The sequence below is a fragment of the Anolis carolinensis genome, chromosome 4 (assembly GCF_035594765.1).
Source record: "Anolis carolinensis isolate JA03-04 chromosome 4, rAnoCar3.1.pri, whole genome shotgun sequence".
Taxonomy (NCBI): domain Eukaryota; kingdom Metazoa; phylum Chordata; class Lepidosauria; order Squamata; family Dactyloidae; genus Anolis; species Anolis carolinensis.
In genome coordinates, this window is record NC_085844.1 from 127,703,639 (window position 1) to 127,726,576 (window position 22,938).

The 22,938-nt window shown below is 38.8% G+C and overlaps 1 protein-coding gene and 1 long non-coding RNA gene across 4 annotated transcripts in view; one reads left to right on the forward strand and one right to left on the reverse strand.

The window, feature by feature from the left end:
* Positions 1 to 22,938, forward strand: part of pappa2 (pappalysin 2) — a 146,053-nt gene that overhangs the window by 60,978 nt on the left and 62,137 nt on the right. Inside the window, exons 6-13 of one of the 2 annotated variants that reach the window (XM_003219850.4) lie at positions 1,231 to 1,352; positions 2,379 to 2,868; positions 6,409 to 6,537; positions 9,344 to 9,435; positions 10,290 to 10,483; positions 11,450 to 11,581; positions 20,794 to 20,929; positions 22,344 to 22,554. In XM_003219850.4, the coding sequence (XP_003219898.3) occupies positions 1,231 to 1,352; positions 2,379 to 2,868; positions 6,409 to 6,537; positions 9,344 to 9,435; positions 10,290 to 10,483; positions 11,450 to 11,581; positions 20,794 to 20,929; positions 22,344 to 22,554 (1,506 nt within the window). The remainder of the gene's footprint in view (positions 1 to 1,230; positions 1,353 to 2,378; positions 2,869 to 6,408; positions 6,538 to 9,343; positions 9,436 to 10,289; positions 10,484 to 11,449; positions 11,582 to 20,793; positions 20,930 to 22,343; positions 22,555 to 22,938) is intronic. The other variant, XM_062977758.1, reaches the window with a different exon arrangement.
* Positions 5,752 to 18,520, reverse strand: LOC134298248 (uncharacterized). Of its 2 annotated transcripts, none has more exons than XR_010005218.1 (2): positions 16,481 to 18,520; positions 5,752 to 10,614 (listed from the first exon to the last, which is right to left on the reverse strand). It is a non-coding gene; the product is annotated as an uncharacterized LOC134298248 (long non-coding RNA). The 2 variants fall into 2 exon arrangements; XR_010005217.1 differs by lacking the exon at positions 16,481 to 18,520 and adding an exon at positions 10,961 to 11,455.

Genomic DNA, 22,938 nt, shown 5'->3' on the forward strand with positions numbered 1-22,938 from the left:
GTAATATGGTCAAGAAGTGCAGATGTATTGCTGGGGTCTTTCCAACAGTCCCCCTTCCTCACTCAGCTGCTATGCTCCCACTGGAGCATTGCAGCACACCAAAATACTTGGGAGTTACCCTGGACTGTGCTCTGACCTACAAGAAGCACTGCTTGAATATCAAGGAAAAAGTGGGTGCTAGAAACAGTATCATAGGAAAGCTGACTGGCACAACCTGGGGATCACAAGCAGATACAGTGAAGACATCTGCCCTTGGATTTCGCTACTCTGTTGCTGAGTACGCATGCCCAGTGTGGAATACATCTCACCACATTAAAACAGTGGATGTGGCTCTTTACGAGACATGCCGCATTATCACAGGATGTCTACACCTCACACCACTGAAGAAATTATACTGTTTTGCCAGTATTGCGCCACCTGACATCCACTGGGAAGTAGCAGCCAGCAATGAAAGGACCAAGTCAGTGACATCTCCAGCCCACCCCCTTTTCAGATATCAGCCAGCATGCCAATGCCTTAAATCAAGAAATAGTTTTCTAAGATCTACAGGGATATCTGCAGGAACACCTAGGCAAGTGAGAGTCCAAAAGTGGCAGGCTAAAAACCGGAACATCAACCCATGGCTGATACCGAATGAGACTCCCCCCTGGACACTCAGAAAACTGGGCAACTTGGAAGGTGCTGATCAGACTGCGCTCTGGCACCATGAGATGCAGAGCCAACCTTCAGAAATGAGGCCACAAAGTGGAGTCCGTGACATGCGAGTGTGGAGAAGAGCAATCCACAGACCACCTACTACAATGCAGTCTGAGCCCTGCCACATGCACTATGGAGGACCTTCTTATAGCAACACCAGAAGCACTCCAAGTGGCCAGCTACTGTTCAAAGACATTTAGTATAATGCTAAGTTTTAACTTTGTGTTTTTAAATACATTACAATTGTACCCCCAGTTTGCTTTTGATATGATAAATAAAAATACCCAGCCTAAAGGGTTGTTGCTGTTTTTAAAGATATTGCTTTTTTTTCTTTCTGTTTTGAACATTAAATTTCTCCTGGTTAAATTTCTGGTCTCTTCATTAGCCATTTTTGCTTTTGTAGTTTAAAATAGGTAAATGTGCCATGTAAGAAAATCGTGATAGTTCACACTGAAACTAGTTATGTAAACAAAGTAATTGATAGAAGGGAGTGAGCAGAGCCTATATCCTATCTGCCTTTTCTGTTTTTTTTAGAGAATCTGGGAATCTTTGTGGTGATTGTGATGAAGATGGAACATATAGCCAATATGTACATGAGGCCTCCTCCCCTCTCATCTGTGATTCTTCTGGCTATTGGACTCCAAAGGAAGCAATAGGTAAAGGCTCCAGCCCTTTAATACAGAGATTGTAAATTGTGAACTGTTATCCCATCAATAAAGATATTTTGCATATTTCATTTCCATTTTTTTAAAGTTGTACATTTGATCATGTATGTGGTTCTACTTCACACAGAAGATTGTCTCTCCCCAATCTGTTCAAATGCCTCCCTATGTCACTTCCCCCCCTAATATTATGCAGTGACATTGTCTGGAAGTCTCAAACTATTGTTCTAACATGATTTTAGAAGATCTTGTATCTGAGCAGTAATCATATTCCCTGAATGCTACCTTTTGTTGTGATACAACAAAGGGAAGAAATTGCACAGATTTTAGTAAAATTAAGAAAAAAATGCAAGTAAGTTCCTCAATTACTGATGTGCTGATTTTGGAGGTCTTTCTCCAACAACCACCGAATGAGAAATGGTGGCTGTTTCCTTCACAAAGACTCCTAGGGTCAGTTCCCAGACATGTTCCCAAAGGAGACGTCACAACACAGCTGATGGAATGCATACTGTTTTTATGATCGCACTAAAAAGGCAATGCCTCAGAATGGTTTTAATTTTTTTTAAAAAACATGGTTAGAATCCCGTGTGCAATCATTTTGTTTTTGAGACCTTTTGCTGACTGATTCCAATGGGATGCTGACGAAAGGGGGAAAATGTCACGTGGGAATTGGGAATTGCATGTAAAGGGGCTCAGAAATAGAGAATAACCTAAAGTGATAAAGTTCAGTATCTACAGAGTTTGAAAAAAGATGCCTGGGATTGAATTTTGATTTTATTTGCACATAAAGCAGCATGTGTTCACCCAGAGCCTTTCTTAAGTTCAGTGTGCACTCCAACAAAGTGGGCCAGAACTGCATTGTCCTCAATGGTGTGGGGACAGTGGAAATGTTTCTCTGCCAGGAAAGTGGTGCTGGGGAGAGTGGAGTGAAAGGAGAAAGGGGAATGCATAGATTAGTCTTAGAGATTGTGAGCTGCCCAGCTGAACATAGTGACTTTCCCATTCTCTTTTTTTCTCCAGGGCCTCCAGATGTGAGCCAGCCTTGTGAGACCAGTCTGCAGGCCTGGAGCCCTGAATTCAATCTGTTCAATATGAGCATGACCACCCCTTGCCTCCAGCCACTCGGGTGTATTTTGGAATTGCACTTCCTGCATCCCGTGTATGCAGACTCTCTAAGGATATGGACCACTAATTTCTCTGTAGACTCCAAGATGCTGTCAGATATTGAGATCCTGACAGAGCATGGGGACTCTGTACACCTGGGTCCCATGAACACATTCTGTGATATCCCACTCACAGTTAAACTGAATCTAAATAAGAAGGTATCTGGCATAAAGCTCTATACATTTGATGAAAAAATGGAGATAGATGCTGCTCAACTAATCTCCAAACCCCACAGTTCGCTTTGTTCCAGCTGCAGACCTGTAAGGTACAGGGTTCTCCGGGATCCTCCATTTCTGGATGGATCCCCAGCAATAGTAACCCAACGAGGACGGAAGTTTGTGGACAAGTGAGTAAAGGGATCAATCTGATGCTTTCAAGTCTTACAGATAGACCTCATGCCTCTTCTCTAAATTAGAGCTTGGAAAAGTTAGTTCTGTTGACTGCAACTCTTCAGATCCCACATTGAATCAAAAAAGTAACTTTTCCAAGCACTATCCTCAATTTTGTCATTTTGAATTTTTCTTTTTCTTTCATTTTGTTTAGAAAGTAAGACTCTAGATGTTTCCTCTATCAGGAACATGTATTGCTGCTTCTGTTTGATTTGGTTTTTATCCCACGTTTCTGATTCTTGCTTTTCACTAGCTTAGTCTCTGTTGGATGCTGAGAGGTCTACAGATGTTTTAATTTTTTTAAAAAAAATCACTGTGTTTTAAAGCACTGTAGACACATTACAAATGATACAAATGAAATGGCTTTCTTTTTGGCCTTATACTCCTTTACAAGAGATGCAAGCTTGGCCTGGATCCATTGAAGTGGTGTTTGAGCAATCACCTAATTTTTCAGTTCCTCTGGAATCAGCATAGGCTGTGGATAGAACTGCATGTATTCTTTACTAATGTGTTTTTAAATCACACAACGAATTCCTATATATCGTGCTTTGGATTCAATTTTTAAAAATTCAGTTCTATTTTATTTTGTTCTTGTATTGCATTTGGATTGTATTTTTTATGGAATATTACCAAAGAACCATTTTGGAGAGGGAATGCTAATAGATAAAATATAAACATTTCTTAAGATTGGTCTTCTTGCTATAACCTCTGGGTTCTTCTTTCCAAAGACAAAGGTGATCTCATAATAAGATGCATGGAATTACAAAAATTACACCTAAGATTTCAAATATGTCATGCGTTAGCCATATCTTTGTCCAAGTTCTTCTTTTAAATTAATGCAGCTTGCCTGAATCTTGGATAGGAGGTCTCCTTCTATTGCCAATTTCTAGGATATTAAGGGAGTCTCTCAAGCAAGTTCTGATGGAAGCAAACTATAAGATGAATGCAGTTTTGTACTTACAGGGATGTCATCAGACCAGGGTTAATGAACACGTGGCTTTCCAAATGCTGTGGACTGCAGCTCCCACAAGCATTAGTCAGCATAAATAGTGATGTGGGATCGTATGTGTTGTAATCCAGAATGTGGAAATGCGCAAAGCCACTGCTCTTGCTTTAGTTTTGGTATAGGTATCTTTGGTGGTTATGGTGTCCAGTTGGGTTCCTCTAAGACCCAATGTAGTCTACACCTCTACCACTACTGCATTGTTGAATTTTGGTAGGGAAAAATCTAGTAAGTGTTTAAAGCAAATATTTTTCTTGTTTTAAATTACTTGTAGTGAATAGCTACCGACAAAATGCTTACATTACATTCTCTGCCCCCTGCCCCCACTTGCTCCTGAAATTCACTTGCACTGTTCTCAGGCAGGAGTGCCTTTGGGAAACTTCCCAAATGGTTACCAGGTTTGCCTGAGCTATATTTTGCCCACTTCCGCTTTGCTTCAAGGTCAGATGAGTATTCAGCTTAAAAGTCTGTTAAAAGTCCTCATATGGAAATTGCTCCATACTTTAATAGCAGAGGATCTGCCCAGTGGTCAACATATGCAGGGCAGAAAGAATAGTCCATCCAAAACAGCTCAATGAAAACAGAATATTCCCAGTGATCATGTGTTTTTGCTTGAAAGAAAAACTTGGAAGTTTGAACAATGGAATTGAATGCCCCCTTTGTGTTCCCCACGTGTGCTAGAGAAGTCTGCTTACCAACACTGTTGGAAGGGAACATTCCCAGTTGGAGACAAAAATATATTACAAATAGTAATAATAATAATAATAATAATAATAATAATTTTATTTTTGTACCCCGCCACCATCTCCCCAGAGGGACTCGGGACGATGGTGGCGGGGTACAAAAATATTATTATTATTATTATTATTATTATTATTATTATTTGCAATATATTTTTCTACTGCAGTTCTTGCTTGATTTTTTTTATTAGTTAACCAGCGCAACTGCGTTTACATTTTGTAGACATTTATTGGGCATTATAAAGAAATGCCTGCATCATCGCCAATTGTGTATGCAGGGCATTCTGGCCTCATTTTAGTTAATTGGATGACTTATCGTTGGTCCATCTCAGGATGTTCTTGGGTACAAATGGAACACTAGTCTCATCATGGAGGTTCGTTATGCAGGGGTTTGAGGTGGGATGCATAGGTTGTAGTATTCGTATTCTAAAATGTTACGTGTTTTCTTCGTCATTAGTTTTAGTGTCTCCAAACCTGAGAAGATCACCTTGCCTGGCAACAGACAAAGGCCTTTATCAGTTCCACTGGCCAACGCATCTGTTCCTGTATATATTTGACCCGATAATTCCAAAAATGGCACCAATTTGTCCTATTAGCTATAGTTTTTGAAATACAAAACATATGCCATGTACCAGCCGTCATCTGCTCGCCCATAGAAAATAATAATAACAAATATATCTAAGAAACTAGGGCTGGTATGGTCTATCTAATACAGTTTTCTGAATCAGTGTATCAGGTTTAGTTCCAATTCATTGTCAGTTGGGTTCAGAGTGCTTTTTGTTTACACGGGGACTATAACTACCAACACCCAGGGACATCCCTTTCCCCACCAAAAAAATACCTCTAGTATTTTCTGTTGGTCAGGTTGGGTATGTATGCCAAATTTGGTCTAGATCCATCATTAGTTGGGTTCACATTGCTCTTTGGTTGTGGGTAGCTACCAACATCCAAGGTCAGTTCCTGCCAAATCCTGCTAGTGCTCAAAACCGGTCTTGGTGGATCTGTATGCCAAGGTTCAGATCTGTTGTCAGTCAGAGTCACAGAACTCTCTGGATGTGGGTACATACATACACACAAACAAGTATACACACATCATATAAACAAACATGTTTGCATTTTTATTATAGAGAATACAGATAAATGGGGGAATGATATCTTTCATCTTCTCCTGGGTCACACTGGGCACAATGTAAGCTCTGTTTAGAGCAGTGGTTCTCAATCTGTGGGTCCCTATGTGTTCTGTCCTACAACTCCCAGAAATCACAGCAGTTTACTAGCTGTTAGATTTCTGAGAGTTGAAGGCCAAAACATCTGGGGACCCACAGGTTAAGCTCCACTGGTTTAGAGAGTCTAATATCTTCATCTTTGTGGGAAAAAACAGCCATTCTGGATCAGAGAAATGGGGTTTAAGAATCCCAAACACAGAACGTCCATATCATGCTTAGTTTGATTCACAGCCATAATCCATCTGCCTGTTTATTAGTATGCACATCAGCAACCACAGACCTGAAGCCTAAAAGGGAACTGCTCTAAGAACCTAAATTTCTAGTGTTATCACATAGCCCCTAGTGAGTCCTTAAGGTGAAGTGCTTAGAAGCTGGGGCCATATGTAAGGTCAAGTGGAAAGCCCTAGAGAACGTTCTCTGAGCTTTTGAGCTTCTAGCTTCTTTTTTAACATTGTTGGAGGCAGAAAATGCCTTTTTGCTGCACACTCTTTGCTCTATCTTAAGGTCTGATTCTGCTTGTTTCTCTAGGGAAGTCATAGTTGGCCAGCTATATCAATATCAGGTACAAGCTGTAGCAGGAGCCACTGTAGGAGAAGCCTCCCCACCTTTGCTCCATATCCATGGATCTCCCTATTGTGGTAATGGAAAAATAAACATGTGAGTAACAATGCCTTTGTTGTTGCTGCTGCCATTTTTAAAGTGATTGTTATGATGCATTAGTATCAGAGCTTGGGAAATTTTGTATAACTATTGATCTTAGAGTCCTCTGGGTAGCATGACTTGTGGTCATACTGCCTGAAGGCAACTGTAGTCTGAAGAAGAATCTTTGCCAAACTCTAGAGGACAGTTTAACTGTCCCATATATCATTTTTATACTTTCTTTCCACCTTATCACATGAACATCAGCAAAACTTTAATAATGTTTTCTTTGCAACATGTAGGTACCCTTCTCCTTTCTTTGCAGTTCCCCCTTAACTACTCAGTTATCTGAGATTTACATCAAAAGTCCTTATTTTATCTAGAATGGCCGGTTTATGGAATTGTAATACTAACTGAATGAGCTTTCAGAAATATCTAAATGCATATGGGACCAGCTGCTTTCAGTGAAATTTGCATTTAGATGCCTTTGTTGCTTTTTTACTTTCAGTAAAATATGCCACTCAACAAACATCCCTATTCATTAATTAATCTCCGTTTTCTACATGTGGCTCATGCAAGAGTTTATATGTTCATTCACTGCACCTTGAAATTAGACAGAAGATTAATATAGTGTAATTTGGTTACACATGTGGAATTTTAATACTTTTATTGGAAATCAAACCTGCTAGATTATCATTTCATCCTTACAAATCATTAATATTCATTTTATTAGATAGAACCATAGAATCATAGATTTGGAAGAGACCACAAGAGCCATTCACTCAAACTCCCTGCCATGCAGGAAAAACTCAACTAAAGCACTCTCAACAAATGCCCATGCAGCCTGTGCTTAAACATCTTCAAAAAAGAAGAGTCTATCTTGCTTCAAGGCAACATATTCCACTGCCAAACAGCTCTTACTGTTGTTTAGGTGGAATCTCTTCTCCTGCAAATTGAATTAATTACTCCATGTAAAAACACCTCATTACATGGACTGATTTGCCTATCATATGCTGCTTCCGCTCCACTTTCAGCATGGAGCCCATTAGATGATGTACAGGCAATTCCAAGTGGGCTTCATGCCGAAAGAGGAGAGGAAGCGGTGCACACTGCCATGGCAGCAACACAGGAGCCTTCCCAGCAATGGGGGCGGGGGAGGGGGAAGCCAGACGGTGACATTTCCTTCCATGGGATGAGGGGCAAGCTAATTTGCGCAATGTGGGACATAGAGCAATGGCTTCTCAATGCCCCCCCCCCCACAACCAGGAGCCCATGGATTTGCCACAATGTGGATGGCCCTTAGTCTCTAAACCAGCACAAGTACGCTTGTCCCTTCCTCAATCCTTTCACATATTTAAACATGGTTGTCATGTCCCCTCTCAGCCTTCTTTTCTCCAAGCTAACCACATCCAGCTACCTAAGTCATTCCTCATAAGGCTTAGTTTCCTGATCTTTTATCATTTTGGTTGACTTTGGACAATTTCCAGCTTGTCAATATCCTTGAATTTTGTCCAGAACAGGACACAAGATTCCAGATATGCCTATACTGTCCCTTTACCTATTCTGTGCTGTATTTTTCCTACTTCATCATTGGCTGCATTATCCCCAAGTTGGGTGAAGTTTGGGAGAAGACTGAGGCAAAGATAATACAGGGTGTTTGAAAAAGAGCTCCCTATTCACCATTTAGGGAGTTCTTTTTCAAACACCCTGTATTGAGTGGTTCTGCCTTTTCTCTGTTTCTTGTTAAAACAGAGTAAAAACTAGCTCCTGTTTGTGGATTCTCAGTCTCTTGGCTTTTGGAAACTCCTTGTTTGGAACTAATGCTGCCTGATAAGGCTCACTTTGCTTTACAAGTTTCTGCGATTATCACCTTTGGCAAACCCTTTCAGCATTATTATTCTTGTATTGTTGATGGGAAGTTGGAGTTTTGGTTGTAGCAGAGAGAATACTTAAAACATTTGAAACAAAGGATTAGAGAAGTGAGTTCTCTGTTCGCCACAAAGGAGAGCTGAAATTGTTAAGTCTCTGAATTCTTCGCCAGCTCAGCTTCAAATTCAAACTGGAGAAGATTGTCTCCTTGAAAACTAGCCAGTACTTCCTCATATAGTTCTCCATATGCTTTTATCAATCTCTGTTTTCATAGAAGAACGTGTTCAAAATGAGCCTATAGCAAAGAAATGCAGAAACATTTTAATTTCTTTTCTGGTGAAGAAGTTCTCCCAGAAAATTGCTATGATAACCAGAACACATAACCTTATCTGAACTTTTTGCTTGAGCAGAATGGAATTTGGCCTCGGTTTAGAGTTTTGATATTTTAAATAATGGACAATATTAATGTATACAGCCTACAAGTTTTTGGCTAACCATTAGTTCAGTTTATTTTATTTATCACAACATTTATCATTTCTATATCAAATTATTTTGTAGTTCTAGAGCATAGGAGCTGCCTTGACTCATTTTAATCATTGCAAAAAGTCATTGGGCTTTAAGGCCATCAGATAATGAAATAGTCTCATAACAATTTTTTCCAGTATTCTGATTTTCAACTGATTCATGGTGCAGGCATTAAGTGTATTCAGGCTTAGATTAATTTACCCACTGGCAAAGCAGATCAGCATTCTCTTGTTCTTTTTATTTTCATCTCACTTGGGGACCAGAAAAGGTAAAGGACTTTTCAGGAAACTCTCACCTGAAAATAATAGCCATGGAGGCTGCCAGGTTTTGCTTCCCCAGACGTATGCTGAGCTTTTCCTCTTTTTCAATTGTGCTATATAAAAAATACCAAGAATTGTTGGCATTCTTTTTGTTCTTGTTGTCTCCCTAGGGCTCTTACAGAAGAATGTGATGACGGAGACCTGTTAGATGGTGACGGTTGTTCTAAAACTTGTAAAAAAGAAAAAGGATTCCATTGTGTTGGTGAGACCAGAAAAGCTATCACATGCTCTCTTTTTGAATGCCTGTTACTTATCTTAGCCAGATTATGTCACAAACTTGTTGTATTTGTGTATATATTTTTGAATGCAACATTTCAAACTTTGTTGAACTTCGTAATGAATATCACACAAAAAGCAGTATGGTAGCAAGGAAAAGTTTGATAATTGTGGGGTAGCACAGGGGAAGTGCTTCATTTGGACTGATTAGTTTTAAGCACGGTTATTTTCTATGTTTAGATTTCACCTCTGAATCAGTATCATTGTGATGAAGCCAGTAGATGGCAATAGTAGCCATCTGTTGCCCCCATATTAGTGAGATAAGGAAATTTGGACTAAAACCCAGAATAGATTAACTATATCCCACTGATATGAAAATTACTCACTGCCACTCTTGATAACAAATGTGATGGGACTGTGAACCCTAGCACTATAGGAAGGAATATGACTTTCTCCTAAACCATTAATAAACAGAAAATCAGATGATTGTCATAGTTTGTTTAGTAAGTATTTAGAAATGTGATAGTATGATGTAGTGTGGTGCAGACCATGCCATGGGATATCTAATTAGCAGCAGCCCTAATAATAAATTAGTGGCATTCAGGATGCTAGGTAGGAGTCTTTGAAGTGATAGGTGGAAGGCTACAAACTTTTGACCACCATCTAATGTTATTTGGTCACATGTGTCCCAGCTTTCACCAGTGAAATATATTTGATATATTGGTTCCAATCTGTATTGTTACAGCATTGGATCTAAACTATACTTGGATCAAAATGTTTTGAATGAAATTCAGTTTGCTGGTACAGGGTTCACAATCCCACATTTATTTTATCTTGCAGGTGAACCAAGTATGTGCTATGTCCATGATGGAGATGGCATTTGTGAGCCATTTGAGAAAAACAGCAGTTTTGTGGACTGTGGCCTCTATACCCCCCAAGACTATACAGACCAGTGGGCATCAGAGGCCTATGCGTCTCACCAGGATGAAAAAGCATGCCCAGTTTCCTTGGTGACCGGAGAACCTCTTGTGAGGGTGAGGAGAGAGGGTTTGCCTGTGTAGGAACCTTCCTCTCATTTCTGTATCAGGAACATGTCCCAGATCTCTGTTATCTTCCCAGGTCTATTCAACATGTCATCTTGCTCTAAACAGTGATGAACTGACTTCTGCAAAAAAAACAAAACAAAAAAAAACCACATTTGTGTGGAAATTTTACTTCCTTATGCAGAACAAATTTCATCCAGAAATAATATGTTTATTATCATTTTTTTCTCAAGGCGGCTAATATATAACACACCTAATGAAAATTTAAAATAAAGCAAATATGAAAAATTTAAAAAACAATTAAACATTTATGGGTGGATACAAATGTTAAACACAGTTAAAATACAAGAAATGGCATTAAAATTACATTCATAGACTACCTTCCCCCACCCCACCCTACTCACAACCTCCCCAGCAGTGAGCCCCTCATCCTCCCCCAAATGCCTGGCAGCAAAAAATTATCTTTACCTGCTTGCAGTAGGCAAGCAGGGATGAGGCCATCTTTTGGAAGGGTATTCCACCAAAAAGACCATCTTCCTTGTTCCCATCAAATGCATTCAGGTAGGTGATGGTACAGAGAGAAGAACATCCCAAATAATGGTAAATTTCTAACAGGTTCCTAGAGAGAGAGAGATAGTCCTTCGAATAACCTGGACCTAAGCCATATAGGGCTTTATAGCTCAAAACCAGTACTTTAAATTGTTTCGGAAAACAGGTTGGCTCTGTACTTCCTGAATATGAATAAAAATTTCATCACCATGCTATAATATTTGGTGAAATTCCTTAACCTTTAGTGTTGCCTTGGAATGGAATGGAGGCATTTTGAGTGGAATATTTTTTGTTATTAGTATTGCTCAGTTACCATTGTTACTCTGTAATTTTCTTCTCTCCACAATCCTGATCATCTCTCTTTCTTGCTCCATTTCCCATCTCACACTGAAAATTCCATTTTCCAAGGTGTGCAGTCCTCATCCACAGGACATTCTTGAAAACCAGCCTCACATGGCTTGGTTCCCTTGTGTGAGCCATGATGTTTTTCAAGATCCAGAGAGAGAGAAAATGCTTTTGGATGACAGAGTTTGGCTCAAAGTAAGTGATTTTGGTTCTCAGCAGTTGGAGTGGAAGGGGTAGATAGTATGCATTGTTATTGTAGCTTGTCTTCAAGTCTTTTCCGGGTTATAGTAACTTATCATGAGGTTTTATTGGTAATATTTGTTCAGAGGGGTTTCGTCTTTGCCTTCCCCTAATGCTGAGAGTGTATAACTTGCACAGTGCCATCCCATGGGTTCCTGTGGTTGAGTGGCGAGTTGAGCCCTGATATCTAGTTGGAAATTAAAGCTGAACCTATGGCACCACCCTAGTTCTTGAGAATATGCACATTTCTCAGAAATATAAATGAATAAGATTTGATTCTAGTCATGTGCAAATTTTTCTTAGTCTTAGAGCAGCCCTTTTTAAAACTTTCCTCAGAATTCCTAGAAAATTTCTTGGCAACAAAAATGATCAGAAATGGATTTTGAAATTTGGATCTAATAGCTTCAGCTCCACATTCTCACATGTTTACTGTCTGCACCATGGGTTCCAATTAATAAATTATAAAAAAGATTGGGTCTCATTTGGCTTTCCCAAAATGAATTCTGTAATATTAGCATATGTTTCAAATCAGAACACCCAGATATCCCCTCTTAATTGGCAGAAAATTCATCAAGAAACTTACGTGTGATGCAGAGATAAACATAAAAAGCTTGTATTTATTTAATTATGATGAATCTTTCAAAAGTGTTATTTCAAAATACAAATTGCCAGCACCTTTTAATGATGCACCACATTTATGGTCAAAAAATAAAATATAAAATTGGCATGCCTCTCAGATCCCCCTAAGGAATTTCATATGTGCCAGATAGCTTATGTTCTATGTCAGACTATCCCAAATTTAGTGAAAATCCATCTAATTGTTTTTGCATGATGCAGTAACAAATGGGTGAAAACCCTATTTTTATTAATGGAACTATATGATTAAATGGATTTCACATTCTCCATCAGGATATAAATATGCTTGGGGGCAGATCAGTCTCAGCTTGATGAGTTAATTAGCCTTTCTGTCACTATTCTGAGAGGGAAGGCCAAGCTTTAAGGTGACCGGGCCTCCATGGCCCATACCTGGTATAGATATAGAAGTTCACATTGGACTTTTTCTGCTGATGTAGCTGGTGTGTCTGTGGAAGCCCTAGCTGATATCTGGAAAAAAGCAATGACTCCAGCAATCAGCATATTCACATCCTCCCAGTCAGGGCCATAGACAGAAAAAAATTGGGGGGGGGGGGGGGGAAAGGGGGGTTTGAAAATTTCGGGGGGGGGGGGGTTGAACCCCTAGCACCCCCACCCCCACTACAAACCTGTCAATATCTGCTTGAGATAGTGCCTGGAGGGACTCTTAATGTTCTGTGTCTCATAGATTTAGCATGGGGATTTGGTTAACCAGTTAAAATTCATGAGTAAACCAGGTTTTTTTTAATAACCTGAAAAAATTCAGGGGGGGGTTGAACCCCTAAACCCCCCCCCCTCCCCTCGCTACAGGCCTGCCCCCAGTCAAGCTGCCTCAACTAGGAATGTGCACCCCAGGCTTGTTCGCTTTGGCATCTCCATTAGCCGACAATATCAAAATAGTGTTTTATTCACATTTTAATGAAAGTTAGACCTTGCATCTTTTTAGGATTTTATTTCTAATTTACAGAAGTTTTATGTGTTTCAACTTTATTAATTTTAATTGATTTATTACATAATCATCTTGCTTGTTTTTAATTTTTTTTTCATGTCAGGAGTGACTTGAGAAACTGCAAGTCATTTCTGGTGTGAGAGAATTGGCCATCTACAATGACATTGCCCAGGGGACACCCAGATGTTTGATGTTTTACCATTCTTGTGGGAGGCTTCTCTCATATCCCTGCATGGGAAGCTGGAGCTAACAGAGGGAACGCTCCCACTCTCCCTGGATTCAAACTGCCAACCTATTGGTCAGCAGTCCTGCCAGCACCAGGGTTTAACCCACTGCACATCGGGGGCTGCTGTTTTTAACTGATTTGGAGGTTTTGTAAGAAGAGGCATTGATAAAAGTGTTTATAAATCATCTCAACCAAAATTCAATGCTTTACAACCAGAGAATGTGCCCATAAACTTGGTATTGCTGATTCCGAGCAGTTTCTCTTTATGGCACTTAAGCAAATAAATGGAGAATAGTCATGAATAGAGAAACAACTAAGCGGCAAGTAAAAATAAAGTGTCTCTAGGCGCAAAGCAGATGTAGGTGGAATTAGAACTGAGGAAACTAAAGACTCTGCTTGCTCTCATTTGAAATGCTTTCTTTATTGATGTGTTAGGAGGAGGAATAATTCTGCTATTATGAAAATCACTGTAGATAGTCCTAATTCCTAAGCCTGGGAAGGACATTCATGAGGCATTTATTGTGTGGGTAAATAAGAACATCAAGTTTCCTTCAATGATAATGACAATTAGGTTAAATCTTAGTCTTTAACTGCCTTCACTTTGACCAGGATGTTTTTTTTTTCCTGAACAGATAGCTGTGAGAACATCACAGAATGTAAATCATAATTGCAAAGTCAGATTGAGGCCTCTAGTTGTTACATCACTAGATACTATGAAAGCATTGATTGTTTGTAAGGGAACTTCATATTTCAAGTTCCAGAAGAAAATGTAAACTGATTTTGTAATTTGATTGAATGGCTTCAATGTGGTCATATGTTTATACAACATAATAAAATTGAGGTGTTTCAAAGGCACCAAACAGGACTACCCCTTGTCTTCCCTACTATAGTCAGTGGCTCTAGAACCCCTGACTGAACACTTCTGCTTTAAAATTAAAAAAGCAAAGAAAAAATAGGCAGCAGCAAAACTTTATCCACTTATTCAATGACAAGATGATGTTATTCCTTTCAAAACAGAATGGAGGCTGTGGAGGTGATGAAATTGCTGTATGCTTATGAAGTGCTGGCTGAATTAAAAATAATTTTCATAAAGTTGGAGATGTAAGGTGTGGAACTTCCTGTTGATGCTAGGAGAAACCTTGCAAATGTCCATGACATTTGCTTTACTAAAAATCTGGGCATCTGCCTTCCTAAAAATGTTTGACAGTACCTAACAAGCTTGACTACAATATGGCCCTTTTCCAATTTAAAGATGATTCATGAAGGGAATCCAAGTTGAATCTATCTTGTCTGGGCAGTTTTGTGTCAGTTAAAATTTCAACTATACCCAAATTTTTCTCTCTGTGCTACTCCAGTGACTCATTAAATTAAATGACAAAAATGTTTTACAGTTTTGTGAACAAACATAAAATATCCCAGATTGCCAAGGGATTCCATACAAAAGGACATTCTATAGTTGTAGACCAACTACAATGATATCCATATTTGACAGCTATTGGCATTTATTGGGAAGGAAGATGTGAAGCCATAGATCACAGTAGAACTACAAGGTGAATCTTTAACAGTTTTGTTTCAGCCACCAATGCTCAAAGAGTGTCAAAATATGAAATCCACTCATTAGATTTTCCCTACATGCAAAGAGTAGCTTTGTTGATCGTTCCTCTGAATTCATATCCATTCTGATAGAACTGATCATATTTTAAAATTAGACTTGTGTGCTACTATTTGTTATATTTTTTCACCAAAGGTCAAACAGTTTTAGGGGATCAGATTGAGCATTTCCAATTTATTAGTGATAATTTTGTTTTCTATTTGTTGGTGGATTTTGGCTATACTTTAAGTGGATTCTGCCTCTGTATTTTGAAACAGCTCTCTTGGTATGCCACCTGTTCTTCGTGATTTATTTCTTCTTAGTGCTCTGAGTGCAGCTTCCACTTCACTTTCTAAAATTATGAGTTAATCTTCAATTGATTCTTCCTTGAATAAATCTTCCTCTCATTTTATATACTTCCTTAGTATCTTGTTTCCAGTGTCTTGTTAGACAAACATATATCAAGTGAAAGACAGTTGCAATTATGCCTAAACATATTTTAAGTAATCATGATACACAGTGAAAACCCAGCCAAACTGCTTACATTATTTGATAATTTTATGATGATATATGTAAGTAAAACAAAGAATCTAGTCACTGCTTTTTATAGTTTCTAAATGGCCATAACTACATTGTCATTGAAGTGTCTTGTGTATGCAGTTTGCCACTATTTATGATGCTTGGCACACATTTATTGTAGGAAAATTAATTTAGATGACTCCTTGCCATATTGCTAGATTGTGAGTTGTCAAAATAAGATGTTGACCTGTTGACTACTATAATTATGGATGTAACAGGTGGTGATAGTACACCTCCTAGAAGTAGAATTCGGAAATCATTTGGAACCACTATAGCTATGATTCCTGCAGTACATCAGGGCTTACAAGTACAATGAGACAAAAATGAGTGACATACCATTATGGACCTTCTATACTGTTACTGAATTTGAGTAACCCATTCAGCACCCATTCATGTCACTCATTCTGACAGACAACTAGAAGATTCATTCAGTAGGACATCACACAAAGGGGGAAGAGAGGCAACAATCTTTTCCTGACATCTGATGTTAAGAATATCTTCTGAGCATGGCATGTAGTTCAGAGGACTATTTTATCATTTGTTTCAAAATAAAGTGCAAGAAAGTTTTGTTTTTGGCTAGTAGCAGGTTGATACTGAATGACTGCGTTTAGATGACACTTCAGGTGTACAATGGAGAATTTCAAAAAGTATTTTCAAAACTACTGACTGGACAACCAAGTGTCAAATAAAATTTCATGTATACACTAATGAAGTCTGAATTGGCAGAGATGTATTAGTATCAGACATATACAGCAAGCTAGCTCTATGCAATGCAAAAAAAGTATTGTGTCTCTTCTCCACTCATCTCCCTTGGCCTGAATTTCCTTCTGCTGGATATTCTTGATGTTACTTGCCACTAGCCTGTTGGATACTCACAATTAGAATACACCCATCCAATCAACTGTTGAATGAAAACATAGGTAAATTCAGTTCATCCATTGGGTCTTCTTTAGTCAAGACTATTGAGAGACGTTAGGTGACAGGATGTCAAGATCTTTGTTGCTTCCATCTCTGGAAGCCTACACCAGAAGAATGTACACTTTTGATTCTGCACAACTAGCTCTCCATCTTCATAAAGCTACAGAATTCTGAAATATAAAAAAAGCATTATCATAAAGGGAGATACAGTAGAGTCTCACTTATCCAACATAAATGGGCCGGCAGAACATTGGATAAGCGAATATGTTGGATAATAAGGAGGGATTAAGGAAAAGCCTATTACACATCAAATGAGGTTATGATTTTACAAATTAAGCACCAAAACATCATGTTTAACAAAAAAATTGACAGAAAAAGTAGTTCAATACTCAGTAATGCTATGTAGTAATTACTGTATTTACGAATTTAGCACCAAAATATCATGATGTATTGAAAACATTGACTACAAAAATGCGTTGGATAATCCAGAACGTTGGATAAGCGAGTGTTGGATAAGTGAGACTCTACTGTACATGTTTATGAAGACCCTTCTTTTATTTCTATAAGGACTTCACCAGACACAAGTCCTCTTACATCTCCATACACTTTTAAAACATTTCAGAGACGAAGAGCCACTGAGTCCTTCATATGACATAAAATACTTCTGGTTGTCATCCGTTGCACTTTATTCCTGAAATGTAGTAGAGAAGGGGTGTGGAGTGGGGGGTGGACAGGAGATGGGGAGAAACCATCTTTTGAGCTCCCAATGCGCATGGAAATGAGAAAAAGTGATTAAAGCATATGGAATGGGATCTGTCAGATTCACCCACGTTGAATCATTTCAGTGATGTGGATTCATTTTTTAAATAAATCAATGTAATCATTTGCTGCATCTTCTCATTCATAGAAATTGTGCTATTGCTAGCTTTTTAACATAACACTAGTATAATGGAGGGAAGCAAAGCCAAATGGGGATCATGGCAAAGTGTTTTACAGTTATGCTGGTATAATGAAGGGAAGAAAGGCATGGGAAAGACAAAGGGGGCTAAAAATCCCCCCCAATGGGATGAGGTCCATAGTAATCTTGGCTTTTGATATTGAAGTTTTTCCTGTTTTTATTTTCAAAAAGAATGTAGTGTGGGTGGGGACAGCACTCGCATGTGTGATGGTACAGAATGCAGATAGAGTGGGAAAACCTAAAGCATCTGATGAGATTTGTAAAACAAAACATCTTTTAAAACAAAGGGGATTATATGCTTTGCTAAGGAGACACCCCCTCACCTTCTGCAAGTCCTAAGTATGATAAGTGCTAAGTGATTTGTGTTACCAGTTGAAAACTAGCCTCTTTCTGTGAGCATCACGATTCATTCAACTTAAGGGGCTGATATGTTTTCAGACATTTCCTCAGCAATATGCCTGTCAGAGAAGTGTTGCCTTCATATTTCTGGAGCTGACTTTCAACTATTAGTTTAATTTTTTTGTTGATAGCAGAAGGAATTGACTGGGAAAGCATTTCCCCATTTCCTAATGCAATCTGTCCAATTTGGGAGCCTCGAAAATGTCTGTAGATAATCTATGCAGACATAAAGCCATTCTGTGACTACATAGATTGACAACTATAAAAAAACACCAATAACTGCATTTCTATTTAGTTATCCCGGCACATTTAAGAGGGCTTGACCATTCCATTCTTCAATCAGTCATCTGTCATCATGGCTTTTGTGGAGGCTACCCCTTTTCCAAGTTACCCCTTTCTACTATAGCTCCAGCCAGCACGTATTCCAAACAGTAACTTTGCTTTGTTTCTCCCACTCCCACTCTTAATTCTTTTGAGCTGTTCTGCTTTTCTCTGCTGTTAATGTTAGGGCAGCTACCCTACATTTGCTACTTAACTACAGTAACAGAGAAGAGTAGTCATTTCTACACCACTTGAGTGAGGTTCACTTCCCACTCTTCAGCAGAGATCAAAAGTGCATTCCAATTTTATTGCATTTTGTGGTCAATTCCCTTCCTTCATAGATGTTTTTATTAAAAGCTCTCATTTCTGGCACTACTTGCATACTTTATTATTTTCCAGCCATAAAATTATTTATGGCCAAGCAATAAAGATGTCAGTTTCTCCTCTCTCTGTCCCTTTTATTTTATTTATTTTAAATATTTTACATTATTCCTCATCCTATCAAGATTCAGGGCTAGTATAGTATAACACAAATATACAAAAAACATGAAAACAGCTAAAAGATATTAAATCAATATTTTTTTAAACAGCTCAGTCCTGTGAAATTTTGGTGGATACATATCATAATCACAGGTGATTACTTGAGGCCAGGTATAATTATCTTCCAAGGGTAGAGTCTTCACGGTAGGTTCGTAAGTGAGACCAATTCTGGATCCAATTATCTTTCACAGTAAGGACAGAGATTTCCAGATGTCAGGTGGTCCCGACAAGGGTTTGCTTGATGCACCTTCCTCTTGGCACATTTCTCCCTTTCTCGCTCTATTTGTGCCTTTTCAAAATCTATAGCAATGTTTGTAACAGCTGACCTCCAGTTAGATGCTCAAGGGCAAGGGCTTCTCAAGTCTGCGTGTTTATTCCACCTTTTTTCAAGGTTAGTTTTAAGCCCATCTTTAAATCTCTTTTGATGTCCACCTACATCCTGTTTTCTGTTTTTGAGCTGAGAGTAAAGTAATTGCTTTGGAAGATGGGAATTGGGCATTTGGACAATGTAGCCAGTCCAGCAAAGTTGATGGTGGAGAATTATTGCTTCCTTGCTGGAAGTCTTTGCTTTTTTCAGCCTACTGACATTTGTCCGCCTGTCTCCCCAAGGGAGTTGCAGTATTTTTTGAAGGCAACACCAATAGAATCATTCCAGAAGTTAAGAGTGATGTTTGTAGACAGTTCATATTTCACAGGTGTGCAGTAGAGTTGAGAGGACAATAGCTTTATAAACAAGCATCTTTGTATCCCTATGAATATCTCGATCCTCAAGTACTCTGCTGGTAGATGCATGTACTATTGAGCTCATTGGGTCTTACTCTTTGGTAAATCGTATCTAATCCTGGAAGCCAAGCAGGGCCATCCCAATGAATACCAAAATGCTGCATGTTATATTTCAGAGAACAGCAATGGGAAACCAGCTCTGAATATTCCTTGTCTGAGAAAATACCATTAAATTCATGGGGTCAACAAGTAATTCAGGGCACAGTAACACAGAAACACACATATGTTGTTGTTCAAGCCATAAATGGAAAACATGCAGGAAATTCTGAGGGCCCTGAAGATTGTCGGGGGTATATCAAGTAGTTAGTGATACAGCTGATGGAATGCAGCTTCTTGATGCTTTTATAGCCCATCTTCTATCTTGCCAATAAAGCATGAGTCATATTTTCCCCCCTCCACTTGTTCTAACATATTCTACAAATACTTAATTTCTAAACTCTTAGTAAGCACAGTATAGTAGCTCATTAAACTGGCTCCTTCTTTCTATATCAGAAGTTTTTAAAACATGCATTTCTTTTTGCTAGGGTTTGGGAGGGAGAGGATTTAAAAGTATAAATGAGAACCTGTATGGCTCATATGCATTTTCGGAAATGTCCAAGAGATGGCACTCTAGAACACAGGTGCCCAGACACATGTATGAGATAGTCTTTATATGTGGATGAATCAGCACACTTTGCTTCTTTAGGCATGAGTCCCCAAATAGCAGGCTTTATTTTGGCAGTAGTGGCACTATGACATTGCTTAAAATGCACGTGGGATTTGTATGGCCTTTCAGAAATTGTAGAACAGTAGTATCCAGAGGACCCACGTCTGCTTTCTGATTTGATTGGCTAAGAGCCCTTTCACATAGCCATATAACTCAGAATATCAAGGCAGAAAATCCCACAATATCTGCTTTGAACTGGAACATATGGCAGTGTGGACTCAGATATCCCAGTTCAAAGCAGATATTGTGGGATTTTCTGCCTTGATATTCTGGGTTATATGGCCATGTGGAAGGATGAGTTGTATTATGTTGCATGTATCCCTTAAAGGTTGGACGTTTTTGAGGACAAAAAAAAAAAACTTGGCTGCTAGGCACAGCAGTAATAGCAAGCAACAAAGTTTTTTCCAGACATGCTTGCCCAGTTCAATGAATAATTATGCAGCTAAGGACAACAATAGTCTACATTCTAAAGTTTGTTAGACAATGTAATGCTTTGGGAGGTGTGTGAGTTATCTGTTGTTTTGGCTTAACATGTTCATCCTTTCATTATATCTTGGAGCCCAGGTGTGCTTCAACAGACCCAGCACAGCGACCTCGCTTTTTGTTTTCCTGGCATCTGTTGGCGCATCCACCAGTGACCAGCCCACATCTACTGTAACGGTTCACTTGGTAGACACCAGTGGGCACAGCCATTTTATTGGTGAGTGCAGAAGGAATGTTAGTGGGTTTTCATAGAAACTCCTGTCTACTGTTTGCAAATAACATTTGCTTTGCTTTTCACTGCTTATTTGCAATTATGGAAAGAATATTCAAAGGGAATTATGTTAGCCATAGAGCAAAATACAACAAAACCCACAAAAGAGTGATTGATTCTTTTCTGGGCAAACCAAAATGCATAAAATAACCATACAACCTTGTTTGCAAAGTTGTTTTTCTTTTCTCGGAGAGCATAACATTTCATAACCACTTGTAGAGTGTTGTTTATTCTGTTTTCATCTTCAGTGAACACGTTTTTCAGCATTTTATATGTGATTAAAATTCTTCAGCATGGCAGTTTTCAAACTTTGTCTTTGTGGGATTGTGTCCATGTGGATGTGACTCTTGAAGAACATACATACCACTCCATTTAGGGTGCATTGAGGACTTTAAAAATATTACTGAATATTCAGTCACCTATTGGATGAGTTCATGCGAGGAAGCTTTTTCCAGTACATACAATCTTGATATTCAGATTGTGCTGAAAATGTTTCCTTTAAAAAAAAAAGAAGAAGTCAATATAGAGCTGTAAATACATTTAGACACATCATTATTTTAGCAGTTTTTGTTATGCTACCTACCACAGGAAAATACCTGAATTGAAAGGGTGAAAATCCCTAAAACTGAGATACCAATGAAGTTCTTAGATGGGAAAAGATTTGCAGGGCTTTTAAAAACTCACCTCAAAATTAGAAACAGAATTCCCAGAAAATCTGTTCCCAGAATTATAAAAGAATGAAAATTATCCTTTTTCACAGTCTGCTGAAAACTTAAATAAGTTTACACAGTCTTTTCTAGAGCATGTCTTGATTGGTCATACAATAATTCCTGGATTTCTTGCAGCCTCTTTCATGCTCCAAATTCCGTGCTATCCTTCTGAACACACTCCTCACTCTCTCTAGATCAGTGGCTCTCAATTTGTGGGTCCCCAGATGTTTTGGCCTTCGACTTCCAGAAATCCTAATAATTGATAAACTGGCTATGATTTCTGGGAGTTGTAGGCCAAAACACCTGGGGACCCCCAGGTTGAGAACCACTGCTCTAGATGTTAAAGAGAGACTGTGTTCTTTATGATTAACCCATCCCACCACCATGAAATTTCTTCAGAAATCAATGCTTTAGCCATCAGATGCGCAAATTAAGTCCACATTTCCCTTCCAGTGACAAGTATGTTATATGCAAGGTATGAGAAGGGGGCGAAAGGGTTGCAGAGTCAGGCAGCAATATCTTTCCAAAATTGATCATTTTGTTTTTGCACAACAAAACCCTCCAGGAATGTGAAAAAATCCCAGTCCAACCCAAGAGGCCACTCTAATTTAGGAGGACTTTAACTTGGACTTAGTTATTTTATTCCTCAGCAACATATGAACTTTCGTGTCAAGAGAACCCACTGGTCATCAACGTAACTGAAAATGCTGCTTTCCACCAAATCACCTCTGCCTTGCTAAACTTCTCTTCCATCTCCGTGGGCATATCTGCAGTGGCTTTGCGGACACATTTGCCATTAGACTCTTCAAGCCCGAGCAACTGCCTCCCAGAGCATGAGGGTCATGGCTGCGAGAGACTCAGGTAACAAGATTTTTAATGAATGAATACACGGGATCTGGTTTTTCTTACATCAGAAATAAAATATAGGAAAATCCTTTTAAAAATCAATAAACTATGTGTAACAGTGTGTTTTTGTTGTAGTAAGGAAAAAGACTGATAGTGCTTACATTGGACATTTTTTCCGGGAAGCTCAGTCCCTTTCTGCACTGTCTTTATATCCCAGAATCCGATCCCAGGTTATCTGCTTTGAACTGAATTATATGAGTTTCCACTGCCATATAATCCAGGATAATCAGATAATCTGGGATCAATGTAGAAGGGACCTCAGGCCCTTCCACACAACCATATAACCCAGAACATCAAGGCAGATAATCCACAATATCTGCTTTGAACTGAGTTTTCTGA